Raw genomic sequence first — 25888 nt, 5'->3', positions numbered from 1 at the left:
TTATGCCATAACAATTTATATTTCAAAGCGTTTATCATAAACTATTACAAATATGTAATGTCATTTCAAACAACTGACACTTATTCGGCACAGTACGTGAACGAAAACAAATTTTGGGACGAAACAGTTCATGAGACACATTCAGTAGCTTTCGCTTCAGGATACTATACTACGATTTACGTTGTGCTCTTCGGCAACTTTCCTTTTTGAGCTGCAGAAGGCGTTTGCATGTAAAAGGAATACCATACATTACAGGAAAACACATCTTTGTACACACCAACCAGGCAGAAGAATAACAAGACGCACAAGGTTATGGGTTAGACAGCTAAACTAGATTATGCTGTACGGCCCCATACATAACGCACTAACTTCATTGTCGAGCGTTATCGTTGCTCGTAATTTGAGACCTCTCACTTCAATAAATTTTGGAAATAAAAATAAAAGAAAATCCGACTAGTGTGCGGTAATCCGCGGAATACAATATACCCGAAGCGGACAATTTAAAAGTAGTATGTATTGTATTACATTAACGTGGAGATTTAAAGTTATTTAGGGTTGTCTACGTGTGCGGCCGGCGCTTGGCCCTGCGCCGGGGGCGCGGCTGGCTGCTGGTTCACATTAACATTCTGGTGTTGCTGAGCTGGCGGTTGCTGCTGGAACTGAGCTTGTTCCGGCTTAGCTTGATACTGTTGGGGGGGTTGCTGGCCCTGGTTTTGTGGAGGCTGCTGGCCTTGGACCTGTCCCTGCGGTGGTGGTTGGGCTTGGAACTGTCCCTGAGGAGGTTGTTGGGCTTGGAACTGTCCCTGAGGAGGTTGTTGGGCTTGGAACTGTCCCTGAGGCGGTTGCTGCGCTTGGAACTGTCCCTGCGGTGGTTGTTGAGGTTGGAACTGTCCCTGAGGTTGTTGAGCTTGGTACTGTCCCTGCGGCGGTTGTTGACCCTGGTACTGTCCCTGAGGTGGTTGGAATTGTCCCTGCGGTGGTTGCTGGCCTTGGTATCCCTGGAATTGTCCCTGAGGTGGTTGTTGACCTTGGAACTGCCCGTGGGGAGGTTGTTGGCCCTGGAATTGTTGTGGTGGTTGCTGGTACTGCGGCTGGCCGGCCGGGTGGTGGTAGCCCTGTTGTTGAGCCTGGTGGTAGGCTTGTTGCTGCGCCGCGAACTGTTGCTGCTGATACTGTTGAAGCTGGTGGTGGGCTCCCGGCACCGGCCGACCGTGGGCGTCAATCTGTAAAGCAGTAATAACTCAGTTACATTACACTTAAAAAATAACGACCATGGAGAGGTTAATCAGTCAAATATATATGCGACTTTGAAACATCAAAACAAAATACATAGTTCTATCTGAAAATACTCTTACTTAAATTATTTCAGTGACAGCGCTATTTTTATAAAGTTACAGCATTGATTATATTTTTCTAACGTCATTTTGCTTCTTGAAATTATCTAATAAGTTTATGCTAAGGAACAACTACACACCAAGCCTCGCTGTTGCAGATATTTCAGTTCATCCAGTCGCCTCCTCTCAAACTCCTCATATTCCTGCTGCGTGTAAATCTGGTTCTCTTCAATCGGTTTCCAGCCTGAAAAATATATTATTTTAATTAGTATTAATTACCTACTTAAATACATACATATAAGAATTCAAAGCAATAATAGCGGATAATAAAAGAATAAGGACAGAACGCCTATAAGATCGACACTGGTGCAAACTTAATAACGTGTGTAACAGGCAATAGCAGCAATGGTATAGGTATAAGTATATGTATTCATGGCAATAGAGAATCGTGTCCAGATCATTTTGAGAATGTCGATCTCAAAGGTGTTCTGTTCAGTTTTTGCTTTTATTTCCCGCTATTTTAATAGGTAATGTGCTCACCCTCGTCCCGGTTGAACTCCGCGCGCTGCGTCTCGAGCATGAACTCTTGGAAATCAATGAGCCCGTCGCGGTTGCGGTCATTCTCGTGGAACACGTGCTCGCGCATGCGCTCCATCTCCTCGGCGCGCTCGCGCAGGTCCTTGTTGGGCCCGCCCGGCCCGTACATCTTGTCTAGCTCCTTGATGAACAGTGCCTTCACCTCGTCCGCGTCCCACACGCCGTTGCCATCAACGTCTGTTTGGAAATGTGGCGACAAACTAACTAAAAACCAGCTACTAAAACTGCGCGTACAAATCGCAACTGAAGAACAGACTCTGCACTTCGTATATACGAGTAGACATGAACTAATCATCGTCATTTTACATCGGAATTCTTATCTTCATATTTTACGAGTATTACCTCGGTTTGCGTGTACCCAATTCATTACTCTTATTTAATTGCGAGAACTATGAAGAGATAACATTTAAGGATTGATATTATCGAATTCTGTAAAATATATTGCAGAAGAATAAAAAATCGCTCGGGTCCAGAGCCGACTGACATCGATAATTGCTCGGCCATGTCTCTTACTCTTTAATATCATAATTCATGTTTAATTTCTAATGCCGGGTGCCACTTTTTATAGAAATGTTGAAATCTTTTCAAACAATGTTGACGTAAACCAATTAATATTTTACTAAGACAAAATAGCATCAATTTCATTTCTGAAAGCATTTCCCCTCTTGTTATCATTTCAACAGGAAACGTTTAGGTACTTGAATAAATTACACAAAGATTCTACTGTCACTACTCTACTTCTGTGATAAAATATTTTTTACCACACCAGCTCGTAAAGGCTCTCTTTATCCGTCAAAAACTGTGTTAATGTGTACTGTTTAATATTGTCCTGGGGTTGGTGTGGTGAAAACTTTTGCGTTTTACTCGAAAGCAAAGTTTGTTTAACCCTCGTGCCTTGAAGCCCTCGCAACGCTCAATAGTCCACTTTTCGAACCACTCACTACTTTCGTGGTTTAGCTTGCTCGGGTAAACACTAGGTATTAGCACGAGGAGTTAAACAACAACTTTGCCCCCCCCCCCCCCCCCCTCCCTGTACAACAAATATTTATTATCATAGGCTTCCAAGTCACCATAGAATTAGTACGTCACATTCATACATTATTTACTTTACGTTTGCAACAAATAGTCAGGTGCTTGTATTTTCTGCTAAACTAGGTGACATGGGCGCCCAAATTTAACGCTATGCTAAAAAAAATATTATTTTAAAAACATCAAACTAATTATGAATCGTGCAAAAGAGTGGATGCAACAAGCGTACTTCACAATTATACAAACATTAGTAAACAATGCACAATCGTGGGGCAAACGAAACAAACGGAATACTAAACAGTTCCTCATGTACTGTAAAATCCAAGTAGCGTGTGAGCGAATTATTGCATTAGTAGTCAATCAAACACAAGTACGTAAATAAACCGACCTATTGGCACTTGAGTGTAAGGACTTTCCATTACAATATTATAGGAGAGGAGAGTATGTCAGTGATTTTTATGACATACCTTAGCTATTATTTTTTGCATCCGAGCGACAGTATTATTCTAATACTATTCAACAACAAACAATGTAATATGACTAAGCGTAAACATGTTGTTACATTTGAAAACTTCAATCTATGTGTCAACAAAACGCGAGCGGAACTCATTTTTATACTTCCGTAGTCGTAGAAATGCAAGTCGTTGCAAGATAACAACATGACTCGTTAATTTAGTGGACAGATATTGTAGACACTGCATATCAGTAGATGTGATCAATATCCAAAATTATTTCTATCATATGTTAAACTCCTTACACTCAATGACCAAACAATCTTATCGGGTGTCCAGAAAGTATAAGCAAAACTTTGCAATGCTCCTTTTTGGATTCATAATACTGACTAGAAAAAAAGCAATATGAAATCGTGTTTTATATTTGTAGCAAAGCTTGTGTGCAAAATACTTCGCGTATGCGAGGCATTTCTCCAGAAAAAAAATATATATTGTGCACAAATGGTGAACGATTCCTAACATCACGCTGAAAGAGTTGGCGAATTCTGCAGTAGGTTGTTAATATCGGATCCGTACGTAAGGCTATTCGAAAGTATAGTGAGGATTCACCTATTTCGATGCACCAAGAAGTGGTCGGATAAGGCCTATGGATCTAAAATTGGACCATATGATTCCTCAAGTGTTCAGCTGAAATGTTTTGCCTATTGTGCCGAAAATCGTCGGGCATTATTATGGACGACAAAACCTACATAAAATTTTACTATAAAATGTATCCATGTGACTAATTGTACACTGTACCGGAAAACCAGGATCTCAATAATGCCGAAAAAGCCCATATTCGCCAAATAATTCAGCAAAAAGCTTGGATTGGCAGGCCACTTGTGAGTGCGGGAAGTTGTCCAAGCCATTTGTCATTACACAAACAATGAAGGACCTTCATTTTGGAGTGCCCGAATCACCGCTTGTTGCCCATGGACCGTGAGCATGATGGTCCTGTCTTGTTTTGGCCAGATTTGGCATCTGTACACTACTCCAAGAACACGTTATCTTGGTATAGAGACTACTAGAATATGTGCCTAAGTAAATATGATACCGTCGAACTGCCTGGAAGCCATGCCAATCTACACTTTTTGGCCTCATACTCATAATAAGGCATATCTCTGAAAAAACATTAAGCCTGCAGATTATATCGAGGCCTTCAAAAAACTGTGCTGAAGCGTATGTCGAGGGTTCAATCCAAGGTGCGATCTCTGGCTTACGGTTGACGATGTCAAAAATATGGTACCTGAATTTGTTGCACAATAAGTAGAAAAACACTGACTACTAAATAATTGTAAAACTGTTAAGACCTATCTTAACAAGTAGCAGATAAGTAGGTATTAGCATACCTAAGTACCTACTTACCTAATCTAGACAGATTAAGTCTCTCAATCGTCCTATGATATGTAAAGGTGACATCTACCGAAACTATTGTGTACTAGTTTAAGTGCTCAATAAGCTGTTAGCTATGTCAATGTATGTAATAGTTCCTAACCAATCCGTAGTGTCATAGTGTGGCGCTGTACTTTACTATATAAGCTTCTACATGTATGTAGATAAGCCCACTTTTTCTAACCAGCCTTCTGTAAAACATTAAATTAAGATATCAGAGTCTCTGCTTTCATTTGGTCGCCATTACCTCCAACGCTGAACATAATGGTGACCCCTAGTTTAAATCGCGGTTAATCTCAGTACTTTAAAGCGAATCGCTAGTAAATTTAGTAAAATTTGCGAGCCGGTACGTCGAGGAATCGCCGCGTATCCTGATTTAGGCCGGGAGAGCAACGTTACCACGTAGGCAGCAACCGCGTGGGGCTCCGCCGACCTGAAGAAGCTGAAGAGGTGACTAGGAGGCGACCACACCACTCGATCGAGCGGCCTGAGCCAACGCGACAGGCGCCGACCGAGCCACCAAAGCGGGACCACGTGCGTGGCACCGCAGCCGCAGCAGGGAACGGCTACCGCAAGTACCAAAGGGACCACGTGGGTGGTACCACACCAGAGGCAGAAGGAGCGCCCAAGCGAGGGCAATCACCAAGCTACGCCACGCGCACGAGCATCAATCGAGAAGGCAAGTGAGCTGGCATTCCCTAACCTATCTACCAAATCTCCCTACCAAATTTAATTGTAATCGATTTATTTCCTACAAATTGTAAATTGTAATCGTTCTTAATCATGTTAGAAACTTCCAAAAACACTCTAGAAGAGTTAGAAATTAGGCAGTTAAAAAATAGACGAGGTGTCTGTAAGCGAAAATTAACTGTATTTAATAAATTTATAGAAAGAATCGACTCAAGTGCATTGACGGCCGAAATAATTGTAGACATAAGCTTAAGACTAGAACAATTACCAAAGTTATACAATGATTTCTCTGAGATACAGGACCGGATCGAGACACTGTGCAGCGACGAAGGGGACATCGAAGCCCACGAGGCCGAGCGTATGTCATTTGAGGACACATTTTACCGACTTAGCGCTAAGGGCAAGCTGCTGGCGAAGGTAGATACCGATTCAACACCAAATGACCATAGTCCGCAAGCCCCGCCGCAGCAACCCCTCGGTGAGTCGATAAAATATCCCGAAATTAGCCTCCCTAGCTTCGACGGAGACCTAACACAGTGGCTGCAATTTCGAGACACATTTGATGCCCTAGTCAACCAAGCTAGCTTAGCACCGATCGTAAAATATAAGTACCTACGCAGTTGTTTACAAGACGGCGCACTTGAGGTAATTAGTTCGCTCGATTTCTCCGAGGACGCGTACATGCTCGCGTGGCAGATGCTTTGTGAACGTTATAATAATCCTAAACGTTTAGTCACCAACCACATGCGAGCCTTGTTCGACGTGGAACCGGTACCGTCAACTCCTTCGGGTCTAAGAGGTCTGTGCGATAATATTTCCAAACATTTGAGATCTTTGCGCTCATTAAATGTACCTACCGAAAATTGGGATCTCGCAATTATTCACATGTTAGTTAAAAAGTTAGACAGTCGATTGCAATCAAAGTGGGAAAACAGTGTTGATTTGAGAAAATTGCCTTCGTTGCAGGATTTCAAAACCTTCCTAAAGAACCGAGCTGACCGGCTGGAAGCGACCAGCCCAGCAGTACCATCGGACGCACCCAGCACTTCCAAGAAGGCCATGGTAACCACGTCCGAACCTATCAAGGTAACCTCCAAACAGTTTAAATGTAACCAGTGTCCGTATTGTTCGAGTACGCATTATATTAATCAGTGTCCAAAGTTTAGTGCATTAAACGTTATCGCGCGCATCCGAGCCGTGAATAAATTACGATTATGCTTTAATTGTTTGTCCGGAACGCATGTCTTAACAAACTGCAGGGCCAGTACATGTCGAGTATGTAAGGGCAAGCATCATACGTTACTACACAAACCAAATACCAACACTCATGTAGGTAGTAACCCCGTACCAACGCGATTACCAATATCAACGTTAATCGACGAACAACCGAGTTCTAGTCAAATCGAGACTACCTTGTCGAATAACACTTTAATCGAAAAACAAATAAACAATGCGCGAAATAGGTCAGTTTTCCTTACAACAGCCCAAGTGCTCGTTAGGGATAAGCATAACAATGTGCATAAAATGAAGGCATTTTTAGACAATGGCTCGCAAGAAAATTTCATTACCGAAAACGCGGCCAAAAAGTTACAATTAAACAAGGAACAACTTGCCTTAAATGTCATAGGTTTCAATGAAAAAGTGTCTAGCCTTTTAGAATCGTGTGACGTAACATTGCATTCCTTAGACGGAACCTTTACAACGAATTTGTCCTGTTTTATTACGCCTATAATTTGTACTACCAACATTTTAATACCAAACGTGCAACGTTGGCACATTCCGTCGCGTTATAAATTAGCTGATGACGAGTTTAACTTAGCTCAAGATGTAGATTTGCTTATCGGTGGGGAGATATTCTTTGATTTACTTCTTACCGGTAAATACAAGCTCGGGCCCGGATTACCGGTTCTGAGACGCTCGCGATTAGGATGGATAGTCACGGGTTCCGTACAAAAAAAAACCGAGTCTGCCATTCAATGTAAAGTTACAGTAGAAACTCAATTAAAAAAGTTTTGGGAAATAGAGGAGGGTTCCGCACCAAATTTACCCTATGATGAAAAACAATGTGAGGATATATTTCTGAAAACTCACACTCACAACTCTGAGGGTAATTTCGAAATAGAACTTCCATTAAAGCAGCCACCTACCAAGTTAGGTCAATCTAGGCACATAGCATATCGGAGGTTCAAAACATTAGAATCCAAGTTCGAGCGGAACCCCGAATTTAAAGATAAATATGTGAATTTCATGCGCGAGTTCGAACAAGCTGGCCATATGATTCAATTACAAGATAATTATGATGGCCCATGTAATTTTCTACCCCACCAAGCTGTTTTTCGCGACTCCCCCTCAACCCCCATTCGAATTGTTTTCGACTGCTCATGCAGAACTGATAACGGCATTTCTTTGAATGATATCCAATACAAAGGCTCAATAATACAGGACGAACTCATAAATATACTTCTACGATTCCGAAAATACCAATATGTTATTAACGCTGACATACAAAAAATGTACAGATGTATTTATGTTAAACCAAATCAACAATACCTACAATGCATATTTTGGCGGGAAAATACTCACCAACGACTCCAAATTTATATGCTGACCACATTAAGTTTCGGCTTAAAGTCAGCACCACATATTGCAACCAGATGTTTGTTACAATTGTCAAACGAAAACCAACACACATTTCCAGCAGCTGCAGAGGCCATAGCGAACCAGTTCTACATGGACGATTTTATCGCCGGCGGCGACGACGAGAATCAGGTAGCTGAAACTGCATCACAGGTGAACGAGATCCTGCGGGGAGCCAACTTCACGCTGCGGAAATGGAAGTCCAATTCCGAAGTCATCATAAAACGGGTGAGCGAAACACACACACACCAAAACACACACACAACCGAATTTGGAGATAAAACACATAAGGTCCTGGGTTTAGCGTGGTCTAGTGACTCAGATGAGCTTATGTATACCATTAAAGAAAACCAAATTTCACACCCAATCACCAAAAGAAAGGTACTAGGGGTAATTTCGTCCATTTTCGACCCCCTAGGCTTGACGGGACCAGTAATTGTAGTAGCCAAAATATTTATTCAAAAATTATTTAAGGCTCAATTAGATTGGGATACCGAATTAACACAAGACTTGATCCAAGAATGGAACACATTCTATCGAGACTTGTTTTTATTAAACCAATTGAAAATTTCGAGATGTACAGTCATACCCAATTATGTAACGATACAAATTCATGGGTTCTGTGACAGTAGTATTAAAGCCTATGGCGCTGCCATCTATATACGATCAAGCGATAGAGTAGGAAACGTACAAGTTCACCTACTTTACTCAAAATCAAAAATAAGTCCAATACAACCCCAAACTATTCCAAATTTGGAACTTTGTTCCAGTTTACTGCTCGCGACACATGTCGACAAAATAAAACGAGCATTAAAATGTGACGTTTCCGGAATCAACCTGTGGTCAGATTCAAAAATAACATTATGTTGGATAAAAAATAGTAACCCTAAATTAACTTGTTTTGTTAGTAACAGAGTCACAAAAGTATTATCACTTACAAACAAGCACGAGTGGTCATGGGTCCGCTCGGAGGATAACCCCGCCGACCTTTTGTCCCGAGGGGTAGCACCAGGCAAGCTGGAAACCAACCAGTTATGGTGGTCTGGGCCGGCGTGGTTGACCCAAAGTCCGGACACATGGCCGACCCACGATTCTGAGTCACTAAATCATGCACCCGAGGCCGAGAGCGACGTAAACATAACTCTCACCTTGGCTATTAGCACAGAATCTAACGACACGATACAATATCTTTTCCACAGGTGGTCAAGCGATAAAACACTTATTCATGTATTAGCATACATACTTCGATTTATATATAATACAAAAAATAAAACTCGAACAATTAATCCAAATAATAAATTATCAGGACCATTGTCCGTAGAAGAATTAAAAAAATCGGATCACGCATTAATTAGACATGCACAAATGGAATCATTCCCACACGAATATAAATTATTGCAAAACAATAAACCGGTTCTTAACAAATCAAAAATATTATCTTTACACCCATTCATGAAGGACGGACTCGTTCGCGTAGGCGGACGAATCGGTCTTTCGCATTATGCATATGAAAAAAAACATCCTTTAATATTAAGTCACGAGCACGCGCTTACCAAACTACTGATGGCAAACGCACATATACGTACTCTGCACGCTGGCCCTCAGTTATTACTTTCAACTATTCGCGAGCGCATCTGGCCAACAAAAGGTAGGATGTTAGCCTCGAAAATTGTAAATAAATGCGTTCCGTGTTTTAGAGCAAATCCAAAGACTACTAACCCTATAATGGGAAACTTACCCCCCTCAAGGGTAAATCCTTCCCCCCCCTTTGCTATCACGGGTATCGATTATGGAGGACCTTATAACATTAGAGATAGGACAGGGCGTGGTTACAAGGTCTCTAAGTGCTATATAGCAGTGTTTATTTGTTTTGCAACAAAGGCAATTCATCTCGAATTAATTACAGGGCTCGAGTCAGCCAATTTCCTGGCGGCGCTGCGACGATTCATCGCCAGGAGAGGTAAACCGAAGGAGTTGGTGAGTGACAATTCAACAACCTTTCATGGGGCTAGTAACGAGCTAAAAGATTTACAAAAATACCTACAGGACAGCTCGAGCGAGCTAGTATCTCATTGCGCAGACGAGGGCATAAAATGGAGTTTTATTCCTGTCTATACACCTCATATGGGGTCCCTATGGGAATCTAGTATAAAACTTACCAAATATCATTTAAAAAGAGTGTTAGGGTTATCTTTGTTAACTTACGAACAATTTGTATCAATCCTATATCAGGTAGAATCTATGGTAAATTCTAGGCCACTATGTCCCTTACCTAGTTCAAATCCTGACTATCCTGTCCTTACGCCAGCTCACTTTTTAATTGGAAAAGCACCAAATTCACTTCCGGACGAAGATTATAACCATGTACCAAAGAACCGATTAACTCACTATCAACTTTTGCAACAAATCACGCAGGACTTCTGGCGGCGCTGGTCACGTGACTACATCGGAACGCTGCAGGAACGCACGAAGTGGAGGAGCGCGCGCGGCCCAAGCCTCGCAGTCGACACCGTCGTCCTGGTACGAGACGAGCGCCTGCCGCCCTGCCGGTGGAGGCTGGGCAAGATCGTCGCGACGCAGCCGGGCCGGGATGGCGTCACCAGGGTGGCCGTCATCCGAACCGCCAGAGGGGACATCCAACGCGCGTTCAATAACATTTGTCCATTACCTACTTCGGGTGAAGTCATATAAGTAGTAAATACCTACCAACAGTACCAACCTAATGTAAAGTTCAAATAATTATAACTAAGTGTCAAATAAGTATAATTAAGTACCTAAATTACCTTACTTACCTAGTACCTATGTACATAATTAGAATACCTACTCCCTATTTAAAATAAAAATCATTTCCTATTGTTGTTTCATTTATAAGAATGGGCACAGATCTAATTAAAATTTAAGTAATTACCTAACTATAACTCGTAACAAAGAACTCTGCCCATCCTTACTGATAGGTAAAATGTATAAAGCCTATTCTTTGAAATACCTAATGTTACTCATAAAACATTAACTATTTCAAGGGGTGGCAAAATGTTAAGACCTATCTTAACAAGTAGCAGATAAGTAGGTATTAGCATACCTAAGTACCTACTTACCTAATCTAGACAGATTAAGTCTCTCAATCGTCCTATGATATGTAAAGGTGACATCTACCGAAACTATTGTGTACTAGTTTAAGTGCTCAATAAGCTGTTAGCTATGTCAATGTATGTAATAGTTCCTAACCAATCCGTAGTGTCATAGTGTGGCGCTGTACTTTACTATATAAGCTTCTACATGTATGTAGATAAGCCCACTTTTTCTAACCAGCCTTCTGTAAAACATTAAATTAAGATATCAGAGTCTCTGCTTTCATTTGGTCGCCATTACCTCCAACGCTGAACATAATGGTGACCCCTAGTTTAAATCGCGGTTAATCTCAGTACTTTAAAGCGAATCGCTAGTAAATTTAGTAAAATTTGCGAGCCGGTACGTCGAGGAATCGCCGCGTATCCTGATTTAGGCCACAATAATATAAAACAATAGGAAATATTGTTTTATATTATTGTGCTTATACTTTCTGGAACACACGATAATTATTACGTCATGTTAGGTGAAAATCTATGTTTACAATCATGAATGCAACTAACCGTAGATACCTTAATATTACGGTACAAAGCGTCAACGAAAACAAAGTACGTACACTACGCTACCTGCACGCTTTGGATCTTACCGTGCATCATGAAAAACACTTTTGGGTCGAAGTCTTTCGGGTCCATATTATCGGCGGTTTTCCACAAGTCTAACAACTGTTCTCTGGTCGCAGGGTGTCGCAGCTGTCACAGACAACAGACAAGTTTAATGAAGTATATTGTGACTCACCATGCATCATGAAGAAAGCTTTAGGGTCAAACTGTTGGTCCATGTGGTCCTGTTTTTCCCACACCTCTTCGAGCTGTTGCTTAGAACCAGGATGGTGCATCTAGTATCAGAGTAACAGTGTAAATAACTCGGTCGAAATTAGAATTTAGATAAATTTAAAGCTTTCCGTCAAAAAATCCATCAAATTACAATAAAAACTTCTCTGAATATTTTTAGGAACAAAACTTTGCCTATAATTTATTTACGTGTTCTGGCTGATTGAATCTCGATCCAACTGAATAAAAAATATCACTTAACCTGTTATACGATGCGCACAGCAGCAAGACTGCTATGTTTGCTACAATAAATCTTAATGTATGTGTGCTATAAACCATTCCAACTAACGGTACGAAGCTTAAATCAATACCTTGGACCCGTAGCCGAAAAATGTCAATCGAAAAGTTAAAAAAATATTGGACTTAGAGACTATGATAACGAAACGTCAAATAGTCTTTCCCATACATTACCTAATTAAGATTCGATCGGTATTTTCTAGAAACGATTATCACTTGGCTAGACCCTCTGGGCCCCATTTCTCGAACGGTATTAGACTAATATTATTAGCCCACGAACTGTAGAGTCGTATGGGTTACCATGGCAACACACTAATAATATTAGACTAATACCGTTCGAGAAATATTAGGCTAATGTGTCACGAGAAACCATACATTTGCATTAACGGGATTTGACAGTTTGTGGACTAATTGTCAAATCGTATGGGTTACCATGGCAACACACTAATAATACTAGACTAATACCGTTCGAGAAATGGGCCCCTGGTCGCAGACCTTGGAATCTGTAATCGATAGTCTATGATGTGATGTTATCGGGACGAGAGTTGCGTCAACATATACGAACAGCGCACCTTCTGAGTGTAATTTGATGATGTAAAATGGAGGTAGAAAATGGTTTAAAAGATACTTAAGTATTTATCAGCTACTTCCGAGCTGACTCAAATGCCTTGAAATTTTTTGTGCCGTTATTTTCAGTGCTACGGCTGGGACATGTTGTCTTTTTTTTTATCCGACCGATTACGGTGGCACTATTACATACTTTATACTGTGCATGATTATAAAACGTAGTGCGTACATTATGACACAACCACATAATTACCTATTGGAATCTTTAAGAAATAAATGTCATTCATCTCACTACGCGATTTAGGAGGCGCGTGAGATAAATCACCCGCCTATTTCTAATTAGTGTTATATAAAGTGTAAGTGAGGCGAAATTTGTCACCCATGCATGCTATCCGCGCTAGTACTTAACTCACAGAGGCACGTGTAAGTCACAGAGGAACAAATCAATAACTATGTTCGTTTATTATTTGCCTTGGAATTATTTACCGTGAAAATTTCCAAGTGACTGATTAGTCCACGCAACCTATTTCTAAACACGTAAGCGCTGAGTAATCATAATCAATACCCAGAGTCTGTCTACGTTAATTCCGCACAGAGTTAGACGTAACAGTGTGTGGAAGTATAAACGTCATATATTATAAATGTAATCTGACGTTGACAAAGATTGACTAAGTCCCACGGTAAGCCCAAGGAGGCTTGTGTTATGGGTACTCAGACAACGATATACATAATATATAAATACTTAAATACATAGAAAACACCCATGACTCAGAAACAAATATCTGTGCTCATCACACAAATAAATGCCCTTACCGGGATTCGAACCCAGGACCATCGGCTTCACAGGCAGGGTCACTACCCACTAGGCCAGACCGGTCGTCGACACTTCCAACTTTGTAATTGCAAGAATAAATAATAAATAAAAACCCCAATGAAAACAGCATCCAAATCGCTTCACCCGTTAAGGAGCTACGGTGCCACAAGACAGACACAAACACATAGCTGCCATTTGATCAAGGAAAGTCAGGGAATTATGTCGTTCCACCTGATGAGTGATGACGTTCTTTATTTCGTCCGCTAGGACTGCCTGACAAGAATTGTCAGGTTATCCAATTTATCAATAGTTACCTGATAACCCCATTTTGCTGTATGTGTCCGTTACTTACGACAATTTACGACGGAAATACTAAGTACGACGGAAATCTATCTTTACTTGTTCGCTGAAGACTATACCTACAGCAAATTGTCATTGGTAAAAATTATCAAGTTGCTTTTACCAAGCACATTGTGGGGTCATTATTACAGTTACCAGAGAATTGCATTACTGTGATCCTCAGAGCAATTCGAAAGCAGAAGCAGAGCCCCTCCTTCGGTGGATAACTTACCGGTTGATGGTGTTTCTTTGCATCTTCCTCATGCTTTTCTTTTTCTAAGTACTCTTTCTTTTGAGTATCATCTAACGATTCCAATTTTTGATGCTTCTCAAATTCCTTCTGCATTTCGTATTCCTGTGAAATGTACAAGTTGAAACTATAATTTTCCTCGAATCATTTCGTTTAAAAATGTGTATGAGTAATATTGAATGGACCGGATAATCAAAATCTCAGATAGGGCGCGGACTGTAGGCCTAGCACATGATTGGCGCGACAGTATCTCGCGGCGAGATAGACTACCCGTCCCTCTTTAATTAATACAGTTAGAAATAGACGGCTGGACGTACGCGACCGGCGACACGGCGAGCGGCAAATCAAAGCCATTCAATTAATACATTGCGCTCGTCCAAATGTATGAACGGCCTTGATTTCTCACTCGGTTCGCCGCTGCTTGCGTCTCGTCCGTGGCCTGAATGTGAATTATATAATACTAGCTTTTGCCCGCGACTTCGTCTGCGCGGACTTAGTAACAGCAGCTCAAGTAAGTATAGCGCCTGGAAAAATTCTCATAGCAATCTAAATTTGAGCATATTATGCACACAAATTAGCAGGCACTTCGTTAATTATCTCAATTCCACCCCGCTTTTTACTTTCTTAAGGGATGATTTTCGGGATAAAACTATCCTATGTCCTTCTCAGGGACTCAACCTATCTCTATGCCAAATTTCATCTAAATCGGTTTAGCGGTTTAAGCGTGAAGAGGGAACACACAGACAGACAGACAGACTTTCGCATTTATAATATTAGTATCGATATAACTACAGACCTTAAACTGTTTCTTTCTTTCCTTGTCTGCCGCTTCCAAGTCAGCTGTGGTCTTCTTGATGAGTTTCTTTAGATCCTCAATCTCGAAGGTGTGAGGGTTATTGTGGTCCAAGTGCTCGTTGGTAGGTACTTTTCCCATGTCCGTGTCCAGGTGATTTGTTAACTCGTATTGCTGTGGAGAAGACGATGTTGTTAAGTACCTGTGTTTTAACATTAGTCTTTGTATAATATAAGAGCATGTTTACACTACGATCATAGATTGACAAATGTCAAATATTATGTCGCTCACTGTGAGTACTACAAAGAAATCAAAACCTAAACAATTATCACATTTTTCATATACAAGTGAATTATTTTATGCTTTCTTAAAGTATGATCCAAGAATCAACCACAAATGCTTAATCAGTAGAAAACTACAAAAAACATTTTTCTACAAGTTTGGGTTGCTACAGTCCCTCAATCCACTATCGGAGCAGCAGCTGCCGTTCACGAAGCTTCATAATACATCTCCCTGAATCACTGTTATCGACCGGGAGGAAATGACACGCTATACCTGTCTCGGGGTAAAACCAGTTCATGGGCATTACACGAGAATGTCGCTTACCAAATGCCATTCTTCTAATACTGAAAATGCTGATAAATGGTCTGGTAATATTTCATAACTTGGCTTACAAATTGGCAGTACATTGCCCAGCTTTACTTATTTAATTCAGGTAGCTGCCATACAAGGCGAAATCATTCAACGTCGGCCAATACGGTGATGTTCCAACTAACCTTCGTGGCCAAATGCCGCAGCCTCTCTAGCTCGCGCCGCTTGATCTCGTCTAGCTTGCTCCTTACATTGTGGTTCACGAAGTCCAGCTGCTCTGCTATCTTACCCGACTACACATACACAACATACAATTAACATAAATATTTGAAGAGTTAAGAAACTTCATTGACAACGAGAGAGCATTAGCACAGTGTAAAAAGTAACAGTGGACCGACGCCTTTGATGTTTGCGTAAATGCCGACACCGCACAAGAACACAGTAGGGTTGTCACAAACAACTGCCCAAAATAATATGTGCCAATTAATAAGACACGCTAGCCCTGTAAGTAGTACCGAGCTACTAACAATGGCGAGGTATGCAGCTCGGGTGCGCGCGACTCAACCCCCCTCGCACCCCGCACGATTGCCCTGTCGTGATTTGCTTCGTCGAATGAGTGTATTGTTTTATAGACTAGCATTAGTACGTGTTGGTACGTGTAACTGTAATGTGACATCATCTGGACATCATAGGTATATATATTTAATTACATATTTGGTTAGTTTTATTACAATAATTACTTAAAGAACGTTAAAAATACAAAAATAAGTGAAATTTCTTTCTTCATCTTAATTCGCATTTATGTGATTATTGTGAACGTGTTTTGTACATATAGGTATAATGCAAGCAGGTACCTACGTGTAGTTATATTTATTTTCATCAGTATTTGTAATTTCTGGAATTCAAATGATGACAATATCACGCCACAATAAATTCGCTATAGCGATAGCGTAATCCGATGACGAATACTCAAGATTAAACATTAGAATTATTTTCATAACAATTTCTGATGTTACCGGCTCACAAGCTCACCTCTCGTATGTAGGTGTATAGTGTGTATAAATTCGGTATAAACTAAAACACTTTATTTTACATTTAGCACTCGCGCGACGAACTAGGTACATATATAACAAATGATTAATAATATTAATATGCTCGCGTATTAGTTTAGTCATTAGGAATTTGGTAGGTATAAGGTCTAAGCTAAGCGATCATATTTGTCTGCGGAAAATTCCGTACACGAACTATTTTTTTCTAACCTGTTACACTATTGTTCCTTGACAAAATTTTATTAATGGTATCAATCGATCAGGTTTGTTTTTGGGATCAAATGTCTATATGGGACCCATTGCATTAAAGCAATACAAAAGTCAGAAATGATAGTCAAAGTCCGACAGTCTTACTTCACTGGCGAAACGCTCCTAACAAAACGATAAGTGAACGTGACGTCACGGTCACTGAGAGCCCGTCTTGAATGTATGGAAAATAAGTAAAATTGAGATTTTGTCGGTGAAATATTGCGTTTATGCATAGTTGTTGTACAATCTTTTTTTGGATAAAATGTAAGGAATCTAATGGTATCTCGTGTACTTTTTATTATGTACCTATGTTACAACTTCTTGAATAAACGTCTTTTATTATTATTTTCAGGGGTTTTTATATCTCAGCATAAGCTGGTAGTTAATATCTTAACTTTATTTCCTTTTTGGAAGTTAAAAAAAAACTTAGATCCTGTATTTTTTTATCATTTTAATATCCATATTATTGTGATAAATTGCTCATTTGTTATCTATTTTACTAGATTTTGTTATAAAATTCAACACGTGTCATCATCCCTATTGTTGCCGACGTTAGAATAAATACTTATACGCTTGAATTGAGGAATTTTCCGCAGACTGATTTGGCCGCATTGACCTTCATACACTAAGTGCCCCGTGAGCCCCAATTAAAGTATCCACTTCGCCATTCTAGCTTTATATAAAAGTGGATACTTGTCACTCTCACACGTATTAATCATGCAAATGAATGCCTTTACAATCAAGACCACTTGCTTCTCATGTGCGGCCACTACCCCGAAAATAAACATTAAAGTCCAATGGTCACTTACTCGTACATCCTCTTGATCGGCCTTTTCCAAGCGCTCCCTAAAGTCAGGGTCACTCTCCAGAGCCTGCACAACTTCTTTCAAGTAGCGGTGGTATTCCATGTACTCCTCCTGTTATTCAACAACACCCAAATAATTGTCAGTCTCAGGAAAAAGGTACCGATTAATTGGTTGTCAATAACTACAGTGGTTTGTTAACATCATTTGAAACTTATAGTGGTAAGTTTGCCATTTGCGTCCATTATTCATAATGCAATTACAAATGTACGAGGCCATGCACAAGACAAAAACGCCTGGGGCCCGTTTCTCAAAAGCTTGTAGCTTGTAATACAAGTGGAAGTCCCTTTCTAACAAAAGCTGTCAAAAAGGTACTTAAATATTATTATATTTTTTGTTTGTTATTTATTATAAATGCAAAAGTAACTGCTGAATGAACCGATATAGAAGAAAATTTGTACCTAAAGAAATTGCTAGATCCACGGGTAAGGATAGTTCTTCTAACAGTAATCAACATTCTACACAGGCAATTATATACTCTATTCTAGTAGCTGCTTTTATTCACTCAGGCATTTCTTACAAATGAAACATTAATTTACATGAAATAAAAAAAAGCGCTGGTAGCCTAGCAGTAAGGGCGTGCGACTTGCAATGCGGAGGTCGCGAGTTCAAACGTACCAATGAGTTTTTCGAATCTTATGTACGAAATATCATTTGATATTTACCAGTCGCTTTTCGGTGAAGGAACACATTGTGAGGAAACCGGACTAATCCCAATAAGGCCTAGTTTCCTCTCTGGGTAGGAAGGTCAGATGGCAGTCGCTTTCGTAAAAACTAGTGCCCACGTCAATTCCTGGGATTAGTTGCAAAGCGGACCCCAGGCTCCCATGAGCCGTAGCAAAATGCCAGGACAACGCGAGGAAGATGATGAATCATTCATTTACATTAGAATATACAAAAAAAAATCTTACCAGATCATCTTTAATCTCGCTGTCTTTTTCATCAGACTTATCGGGAGTCACAGGAGGAGCATAGGAACAGTGGAGTATTACTGTTGCACACAACAGGCTAAGAAATAATCTCATTGTAATGTGTTGTACTGTCTGAAAAAACATATTTCATCAATAAGTGAAGGGACCATAAAATAATAAGCTTTTTTTTTACCTATGACAAATTGCTGGACTAAAGACTGTACAATGCTAGGCACCGTTGCTCAGTCAAAGCCTTTTAACTATACCAACTAGGTTTATTTGACTTTTTTTCAAGTTTTTGATTATTACAAAAGTTATGAGCAAAATCTAATTTCATATAAATTTTTAAAAGCACCTATATCTTATAATAATTAACACCTTAGCTATGGCAATTAGTGTAACTCGTAATTGACCATACTTTGCCTGGGATCTTCTGACCCCATTCTGCGGTGAACATGTAAAAAATCTAAAACTATCAAAAAAAGGGGCATAGCTGTTAAAGTGATAGCTGTCAAGAAGAATAAGTGTAAGTCATATGTAATAAGTGAACTTTGTGATATTGTGGACTTCCTATTTTGCTACACTCTTTCCAGGGTCCATGTATCTAAAATGCCTAGACCAAGAACAGTCTGCAACGATTTTGACAGCACACGCAGTGCAAGTGTTATGTTAAACATCAAATTTCTATGAGATTATGATGTATAATAACACTTGCACTGCGTATGCTATTAAAATCGTTGCAGACGTTTCTTGGTCTAACTCTCTCTCTCTCTCTCAATTACTCATTGATTGATAAAATAACAGATATTTTTATTGATAGTCCATTTCGAGAATCACTTGTTTTTGCCATAAAAACTTCTAGGTATAGGTGTGCTGGTATGTCTATTCTTATCTTAATCAATGAAAATTCGCACAGCTAACTTAAAAAAGTTAAAATTACAATTTTCCTTGACAATTATTCCATTCAACTGACCTTTGCAAGCATACTTGATAAACTATGGCATAATTACATACCCAAGACCAATCAAACTAAATTGAAATGAGGGTAAATGTGAATGTTAATTGTAATGGATACAAAGATTTCACTTGTAATGGTACTGACCAAAACTACTTTAGGGTGGTTTTGGCAAATATGTATAATTCACAAACAGAAATTACACTGGTATCCAATAATTATGATTTACTTAGTAATTCAATTCAATTCAATACATTTATTTCATGTAACCAAGACACATTTTATTAGTAACACTTACAAAACTAAGGGGTTAGTAGGTAGGTACAGCTAGACTTAAATTTAAAACAAAATAACACTAACGGGAGAATGCAAATGGACAAGTAGGGACAGTCAACCCTGTCCGGTATCAATCGCAGAATGCTGTTGGGGCTGCCGTGCACCCGGCACACCAGGGATGCCGCGCGTGCACGCATGGTAGTGTAGAAACAGTCCACGCGCGCCGCCGCGAACATCCCCGATGCGCTACAGAAACGAGGCAGCCCCATCAACACCCGAAACGCATTGTTGTACTGGACCCTAAGAGCCCCATATGCCCGTTGCGAATACTGCGCCCACAGATTGCAGGTGCAGTGGAAGTGCAGTGAAGTAATAAGTAACCATGGATTATTTTACACATTTACGCATATTAACAACTAATATACCACATAAATGATAAACCACAGACCATTCCCAGGCTTAAGGTACTTATGGGCTTAATATAAGTAATAAATCAACAATAATGAATACTTTAGACATACCTAAAAAAGGAAATTTAAAGACGGATCCTTGAAAAATAACTGGGCAGTGGGCAGAAAGTACATACCTATACTCAGTAACAACACTACAAACGTAATAGGTATGAAGGTAATGAAAATAAAAGAACCATAGGTTCTGACTTCTGTTTTGGTTTATAGCGGCAGAGCAAGAATAAATAGGTAAATAGATATCAACGGACGGAAGAGTATCAGAGTTCACACAGCTTTTTTACCTGTTTAAAAAAAGAAAACAGTTGACTTACCTAAATCACAAATAACTATCCTTTCTAAAAACCGCGATTAATCATACAGTGTAGATTTTCACCCTATAATAGTAAATTAATTAATACGTTTTTAACAAAAGGTTTAAGAAAACAAATTGTATAATGTATAGTAGCCTGTTAGTCTTGTTACTCATGTTATTCCATTACGCGAATAAATTTAATATTGACGTGTCTTCAGAAACCTGCCACAGATACCCTTACCTACGATATATAGTTGGTCAAGCAAATCTTGTCAGTAGAAAAAGGCGCGAATTTCAAATTTTCTATGGGACGATATCCCTTCCCGCCTACATTTTTATAAGTTTGCCGCCTTTTTTTACTGACAATATTTGCTTAACCAACTATATAGTTCAAAACTAGAATTCACTTAAAGGATATAACCAAACGGAGTAGCCATTAACAGGCGTTCCCCTAAAGAGTAGTATATTAAGACCTACGTATAGCTTTTTTTTTATATTCGTCCTTCTCGACAGGCTAAGACCATTAGGCCATACTGCCTCACCTACGTATAGCTTTAAGATAACATTTGCATGCTTAACCAGCAAAATATGTCACTGTACGGGAAAACCTTTCTAATATCACCTTGTTGTACCATATTTTATGTAAATAAAAGAATTTTATCTATTTATTTTATTCGCCTATCAGCGAGATCGACTCCATCCGTGTTCGCGCCTTCGCGCCGCTTAGTCTGGAGTGCGCTTTACACTAATCCTCACACTAATTATAGTGTAATGGGGCCTTATCTGTGGTCACTTTTTGACATAAAAGAAAAAGTTATTATGTGCGGTGTTGAGCTGCAGGGGGCGGGGGCATGGCGGGGGACGCAGAAGCAGAGAAGTGGAAACAAATCAATAATTTTGTAACTTTACGTTAACAACTTATTGTGCATGTTTCCTAAACTTAATTTCATACATATCTATCAGAACCGTTACATTGTACATGAAATAACTAAGGTAAGTACGCAAAGTATTATAGTTATATGTTGTTGGATGCGTACCTATTGACATTGTTCTAATGTAACTATGTTTTTATTCCAGTATTGGTGTGCCATTGGGTCATAATCATGAATAGGGACAAACGGGAACCGGAATATCCTGCCGAGTTAGAATCTCAGTTCATACTGAGGCTCCCTCCCGAGCCTGCTAAGGTTCTTAGCGAAGTTTTGAAAACTGGAGATAATCTCAAAAATCGTTTGACCATACAAATCGAGAACGACATGCGGCACGGTGAAGTGCGATTTGACCACTGGCTCATGCACGCTAAAATCGTAGATCTGCCCGCAATCGTAGAGGCCCTGAAAACTATAGACAACAAAAGTTTCTACAAAACTGCAGACATTGCCCAAATGATGATATGCAAAGATGAACCTGATCAACCAGCCACTGAAGATGAATCTCCGTCAAAGAATAAGAGGAAGGACCCATACAAGGTCGACAAAAAGTTTCTGTGGCCCCATGGAATAACTCCTCCAACAAAAAACATAAGGAAGAGACGTTTCAGAAAAACTTTAAGGAAGAAGTTTGTGGAAGCACCTGAGATAGAGAAAGAAGTAAAGAGACTGTTGCGAGCTGACAATGAGGCAGTTAGTGTAACATGGGAGGTCATAAATGAAGAAGAAGATCAGTCTACTAAACCAGAACCTGGCCCATCTGTTAGCACCAAGCCCGAAAAGAAGCCTAAAGCTGAGCGGCCACCTAAACGAAGTGAACCAAAATCAACTGCTCCAAATCCTGAATCATCAAAGCTTGTTGACATATTTGGTGGAGCTCTCAGCGACAGTGACTTAGAAGAAGACAACATTAATGTGGAGATGGAGAACTGTCGCTTGTCTCCATATGACAGCCGGATGTTGGATACTGGATCCATGCATGGATTGGTGGACATGCATAGCAAAGAAACAGAAAGGTTTGATGCACAAATGTTTCCATATCCTGAAGGTCCTAAGGCAACTTTTAGTCATGCCTCTACCTCTGGCATGCAGCATCACTCTAGCAGCAGAGTTTCAACTGCATTGTCTGAAGAAGAGGACGGAGACTATCAGAGCATGCGTGACATGAACAAGGACAATATGAGCTTCAGAATTGAACAAGTTAAAGCAGAACTGGATGAATTGAAACAACGCCGTCAGCGGACACAACATGAGATTGCTGGCATGGAAAACTTGGCTCTACGACAGCGGTTCCAAGATATTCTTCATACATTGAATCAGGATATTATGTATAAAGACATGGAGTACCAAGGTCTATTAACACTTCAAAATTCTGAGGTGATATAAACTGACTTAGATCTAACAATCTTATTAATGTATTGATGTTGTATTTTATCTGCACATAAATATCTACTATGTGCAGGTTCATTATTAGTATTTAAGTATTTTATATAGTTATAAGTAACGGAACTGAATTAAATTGGAAGCTAATGGAAGTACAGGGAGTCAGCGGAGTGCTATTTGAATAACTTTATAAATATACCTTGGTTTCTGTACTATATTTGTGTTGAGGAACAAGATTTCAATGATATGCAAGCTTATGTCTCTTGTATTACTGTCACATTTAAACCGATTGTTTTTAACACATTCAATGCCAGTGACCGGGCAGGTTCTCTGTTTGTAGGCGCTTCTGCTACATATGGTTTCTCTCGGGTAATGATATATTTCCTTATCAATGTTAATTATATTATTATATTTTTGGTAAAAAAATTGATATTGTGTAAAGACTATCTACCTACCTGAAGTTTAATTATTTGATCTCATTCGTACACTAAATGGATTACTAAATTATAAACAAATTACATCTATAAAATATTTTACATGTGTACTTTCTTAAGACATTATATATATTTTTTCAATTATGAGGTATTTACACAAGTATCAGTACTTATTAAAAATGAATTAGTTTCTTATGTCTGCTATGAAGCAGTGTAATGAGCTGTTTTAATTTTAACATAACTTGAATTATTTTAAAAGGTTTTTTCGAAACTAAAAAAATACTATACCACCCAATACGAATTTGTGATATTTTACTGTTATTGGGGCATATAATGCACTTTAGACTGAATGCCGGTGAATGCAATGATTTTACAATTGATTTAATGAAAATTTTAAAATGTCATTGTGGTTTACATAATTACTAAGTATATGTTTACTACTTTTTATTAAGTCTTTGTTAGGTTAAGTGTTACAGTTAAATAGTTTAAGTTACTTAACAGTTGCTTAACGACAGTGTAAAACATTATATATTTCATTATTTTTAGAGATGCAACGGATAGTTGTTTATCCGGATACCGGATGTTCGGCCTGACCATTAATTAAAAATAAATATTCGGCCGGCGGAACTATACCTACATTTCATTTTTTCAGGTGCGTATTGCGTTAGGTTTTGACCTGTTTCGTAGTGTACGTTCGCACGGACTCATTACTAGGTTCGAAATGAGTGCGCGTGTAAGTCAGTGGAATGTTTAAATTGTTTTAAAATAATAAACGAGAATAATTTGCTTGATTTTGTTTACTCCAAAATCAAGCAAAATTACTATCCGGTATCCGGCTGGATAGTAGGTCACATCCGGTATCCGGACGGATAGTACGTCACTATCCGGTATCCGGCCGGATATTAAAAATAAGGGCCGGATACCGGATAGTGACCGAATATCTGGTGCATCTCTAATTATTTTACATTTATACACTTATGTATAACTTATAACTAGTAAATTAAATAAATCTAAACCCTACGTATTGTTCCCTTATTAGGTAGCTACTTACTTCAGGTAGGTACCTACTTACCCTATGAGGCTGTAAAATATCAGTTACCAAGAAAACTAAAACCTACATGAAATACTTTAATAGATTTTCCATCTTAACACATGTTTGCATTAACATGCAACACAACACAACACATGTTTGATGGTTTACGGGTGAATAAGTAAAAAAACCCTGCTAAGTCAAATTGGCAGTAAATAAGAAGAAGAAAAAACCATACTCATCCTTATCTTTTGGGTGCTAGTACTAGTGTAAGACAAAGATAGTATGAGTCTCTCTGTCTATGTTTGAAATGAGACAGTTCTTGACAAACTATAAATCAAACGAAAGGGCTCACTGTGAAAATATAAACTTATTTTATAATTAGAATTTATAGTCTGTCAAGCCATTTCCGTCAGTAGAAAAAAAGCAGCAAATTTAAAAAATGTTGGCGCGAAGGGTTATTTTCCCATAGAAAATTTTAATTTCGCGCCTTTTTCTACTGGCAAAGTTGTTTGACAAACTATTAGACCTGTACCAATAACTTCTGAGGTTATAAGAATATTAATGTTGCTTATTTTTTATATATAGTTTCCAGACCATATACTAAACCTAAAAATAATATTTTGTGTCATCCTAGGTATTTGCTTAGGTAGAAATTTAGGTATTTCTTTTTTCAATCAGCATTCTGTAAAAAAAATATTAGAGACGAAATTCTTTGTTTCCCTGTAAAGGCAAAGTGGCTTCCGACGTACACACGCATTTTGTGTCATTTTCATCCACGGGTATAATGGCATTTAATAAATACCTAATATTGATCCTAAAACGCCTAAAAAAATATTAGAGTCGGTAAGTGAAGTGTTGTACTTTACAGAACATTGTTATATGTTATTCAAACAAATCTGTGTCAAATTCATCCACCGCTTTTATTTAAAAAAAAATTTTTTCTAATTAACACCCTGTATCTGCCACAAAAAAAAATTCATATTATTAAGTTTACGTCTACAATATTATAATACCACATTGAGACATCATTCATAATTTGGGTCATTTTGATCCACGGTTTTTTTACTATCTGGCAAAATAAAACTCAATTGAGCAAGAAGGGCGTGCGCGGGGAAGGGTACCTACGCGGGTGGGGTGCTTATTATACTTGCCGCAATATCAGCTTGCGACTGAGATCTTAATACTATCTCCTTTACCCTTGTTAAGACCAACCAAGGGTGAAAGAGATGGCATTATGAGCTGTCTCGCCACTTAGTTTTGCGATACAGTGTATTTATTTCATTCGGAGGCATAATTACATTGTCTTATCAATCTTACCGTAGTAGGT

At 39.1% G+C, this 25888-nt stretch overlaps 3 protein-coding genes across 20 annotated transcripts; 2 read left to right on the top strand and 1 right to left on the bottom strand.

Annotated features, from left to right (window-relative positions):
* LOC134754065 (nucleobindin-2) lies at positions 1-20965 on the bottom strand. 3 transcript variants are annotated; one of them, XM_063690137.1, is made up of 11 exons: positions 20802-20965; positions 18790-18921; positions 17825-17932; positions 15903-16010; positions 15130-15300; positions 14316-14438; positions 11883-11985; positions 1875-2108; positions 1475-1578; positions 938-1223; positions 1-907 (listed from the first exon to the last, which is right to left on the bottom strand). In XM_063690137.1, the coding sequence occupies exons 2-11, from the start codon at positions 18901-18903 to the stop codon at positions 546-548; spliced, it is 1713 nt and encodes a 570-aa protein (XP_063546207.1). In that variant the 5' UTR covers positions 18904-18921; positions 20802-20965; the 3' UTR covers positions 1-545. The 3 variants fall into 3 exon arrangements, with proteins under 3 accessions (XP_063546207.1, XP_063546206.1, XP_063546205.1); XM_063690136.1 differs by lacking the exon at positions 11883-11985 and adding an exon at positions 12032-12131 and having other exon boundaries at positions 1-1223; XM_063690135.1 differs by having other exon boundaries at positions 1-1223.
* LOC134753919 (uncharacterized) lies at positions 5075-11507 on the top strand. Of its 15 annotated transcripts, none has more exons than XM_063689894.1 (4): positions 5075-6011; positions 6500-6619; positions 10077-10147; positions 10586-11507. In XM_063689894.1, the coding sequence occupies exons 1-4, from the start codon at positions 5973-5975 to the stop codon at positions 10863-10865; spliced, it is 510 nt and encodes a 169-aa protein (XP_063545964.1). In that variant the 5' UTR covers positions 5075-5972; the 3' UTR covers positions 10866-11507. The 15 variants fall into 15 exon arrangements, 13 of the variants coding, with proteins under 13 accessions (XP_063545964.1, XP_063545958.1, XP_063545953.1 ...); XM_063689896.1 differs by lacking the exon at positions 5075-6011 and adding an exon at positions 6031-6332 and having other exon boundaries at positions 6500-8398; XM_063689888.1 differs by having other exon boundaries at positions 5096-6011; positions 8232-11507.
* Positions 20567-24471, top strand: LOC134754066 (transcription initiation factor TFIID subunit 7-like). 2 transcript variants are annotated; one of them, XM_063690140.1, is made up of 2 exons: positions 20567-20587; positions 21860-24471. In XM_063690140.1, exon 2 carries the CDS (start codon positions 21886-21888, stop codon positions 23095-23097), a length of 1212 nt encoding a protein of 403 aa, XP_063546210.1. In that variant the 5' UTR covers positions 20567-20587; positions 21860-21885; the 3' UTR covers positions 23098-24471. The 2 variants fall into 2 exon arrangements, with proteins under 2 accessions (XP_063546210.1, XP_063546208.1); XM_063690138.1 differs by lacking the exon at positions 20567-20587 and adding an exon at positions 21628-21775.
* The last annotated feature ends 1417 nt before the right edge of the window (positions 24472-25888 follow it).

Source organism: Cydia strobilella, chromosome Z (genome assembly GCF_947568885.1).
Source record: "Cydia strobilella chromosome Z, ilCydStro3.1, whole genome shotgun sequence".
Classification (NCBI taxonomy): Eukaryota; Metazoa; Arthropoda; class Insecta; order Lepidoptera; family Tortricidae; genus Cydia; species Cydia strobilella.
This window is presented reverse-complemented; position numbering and strand designations above follow the sequence as displayed.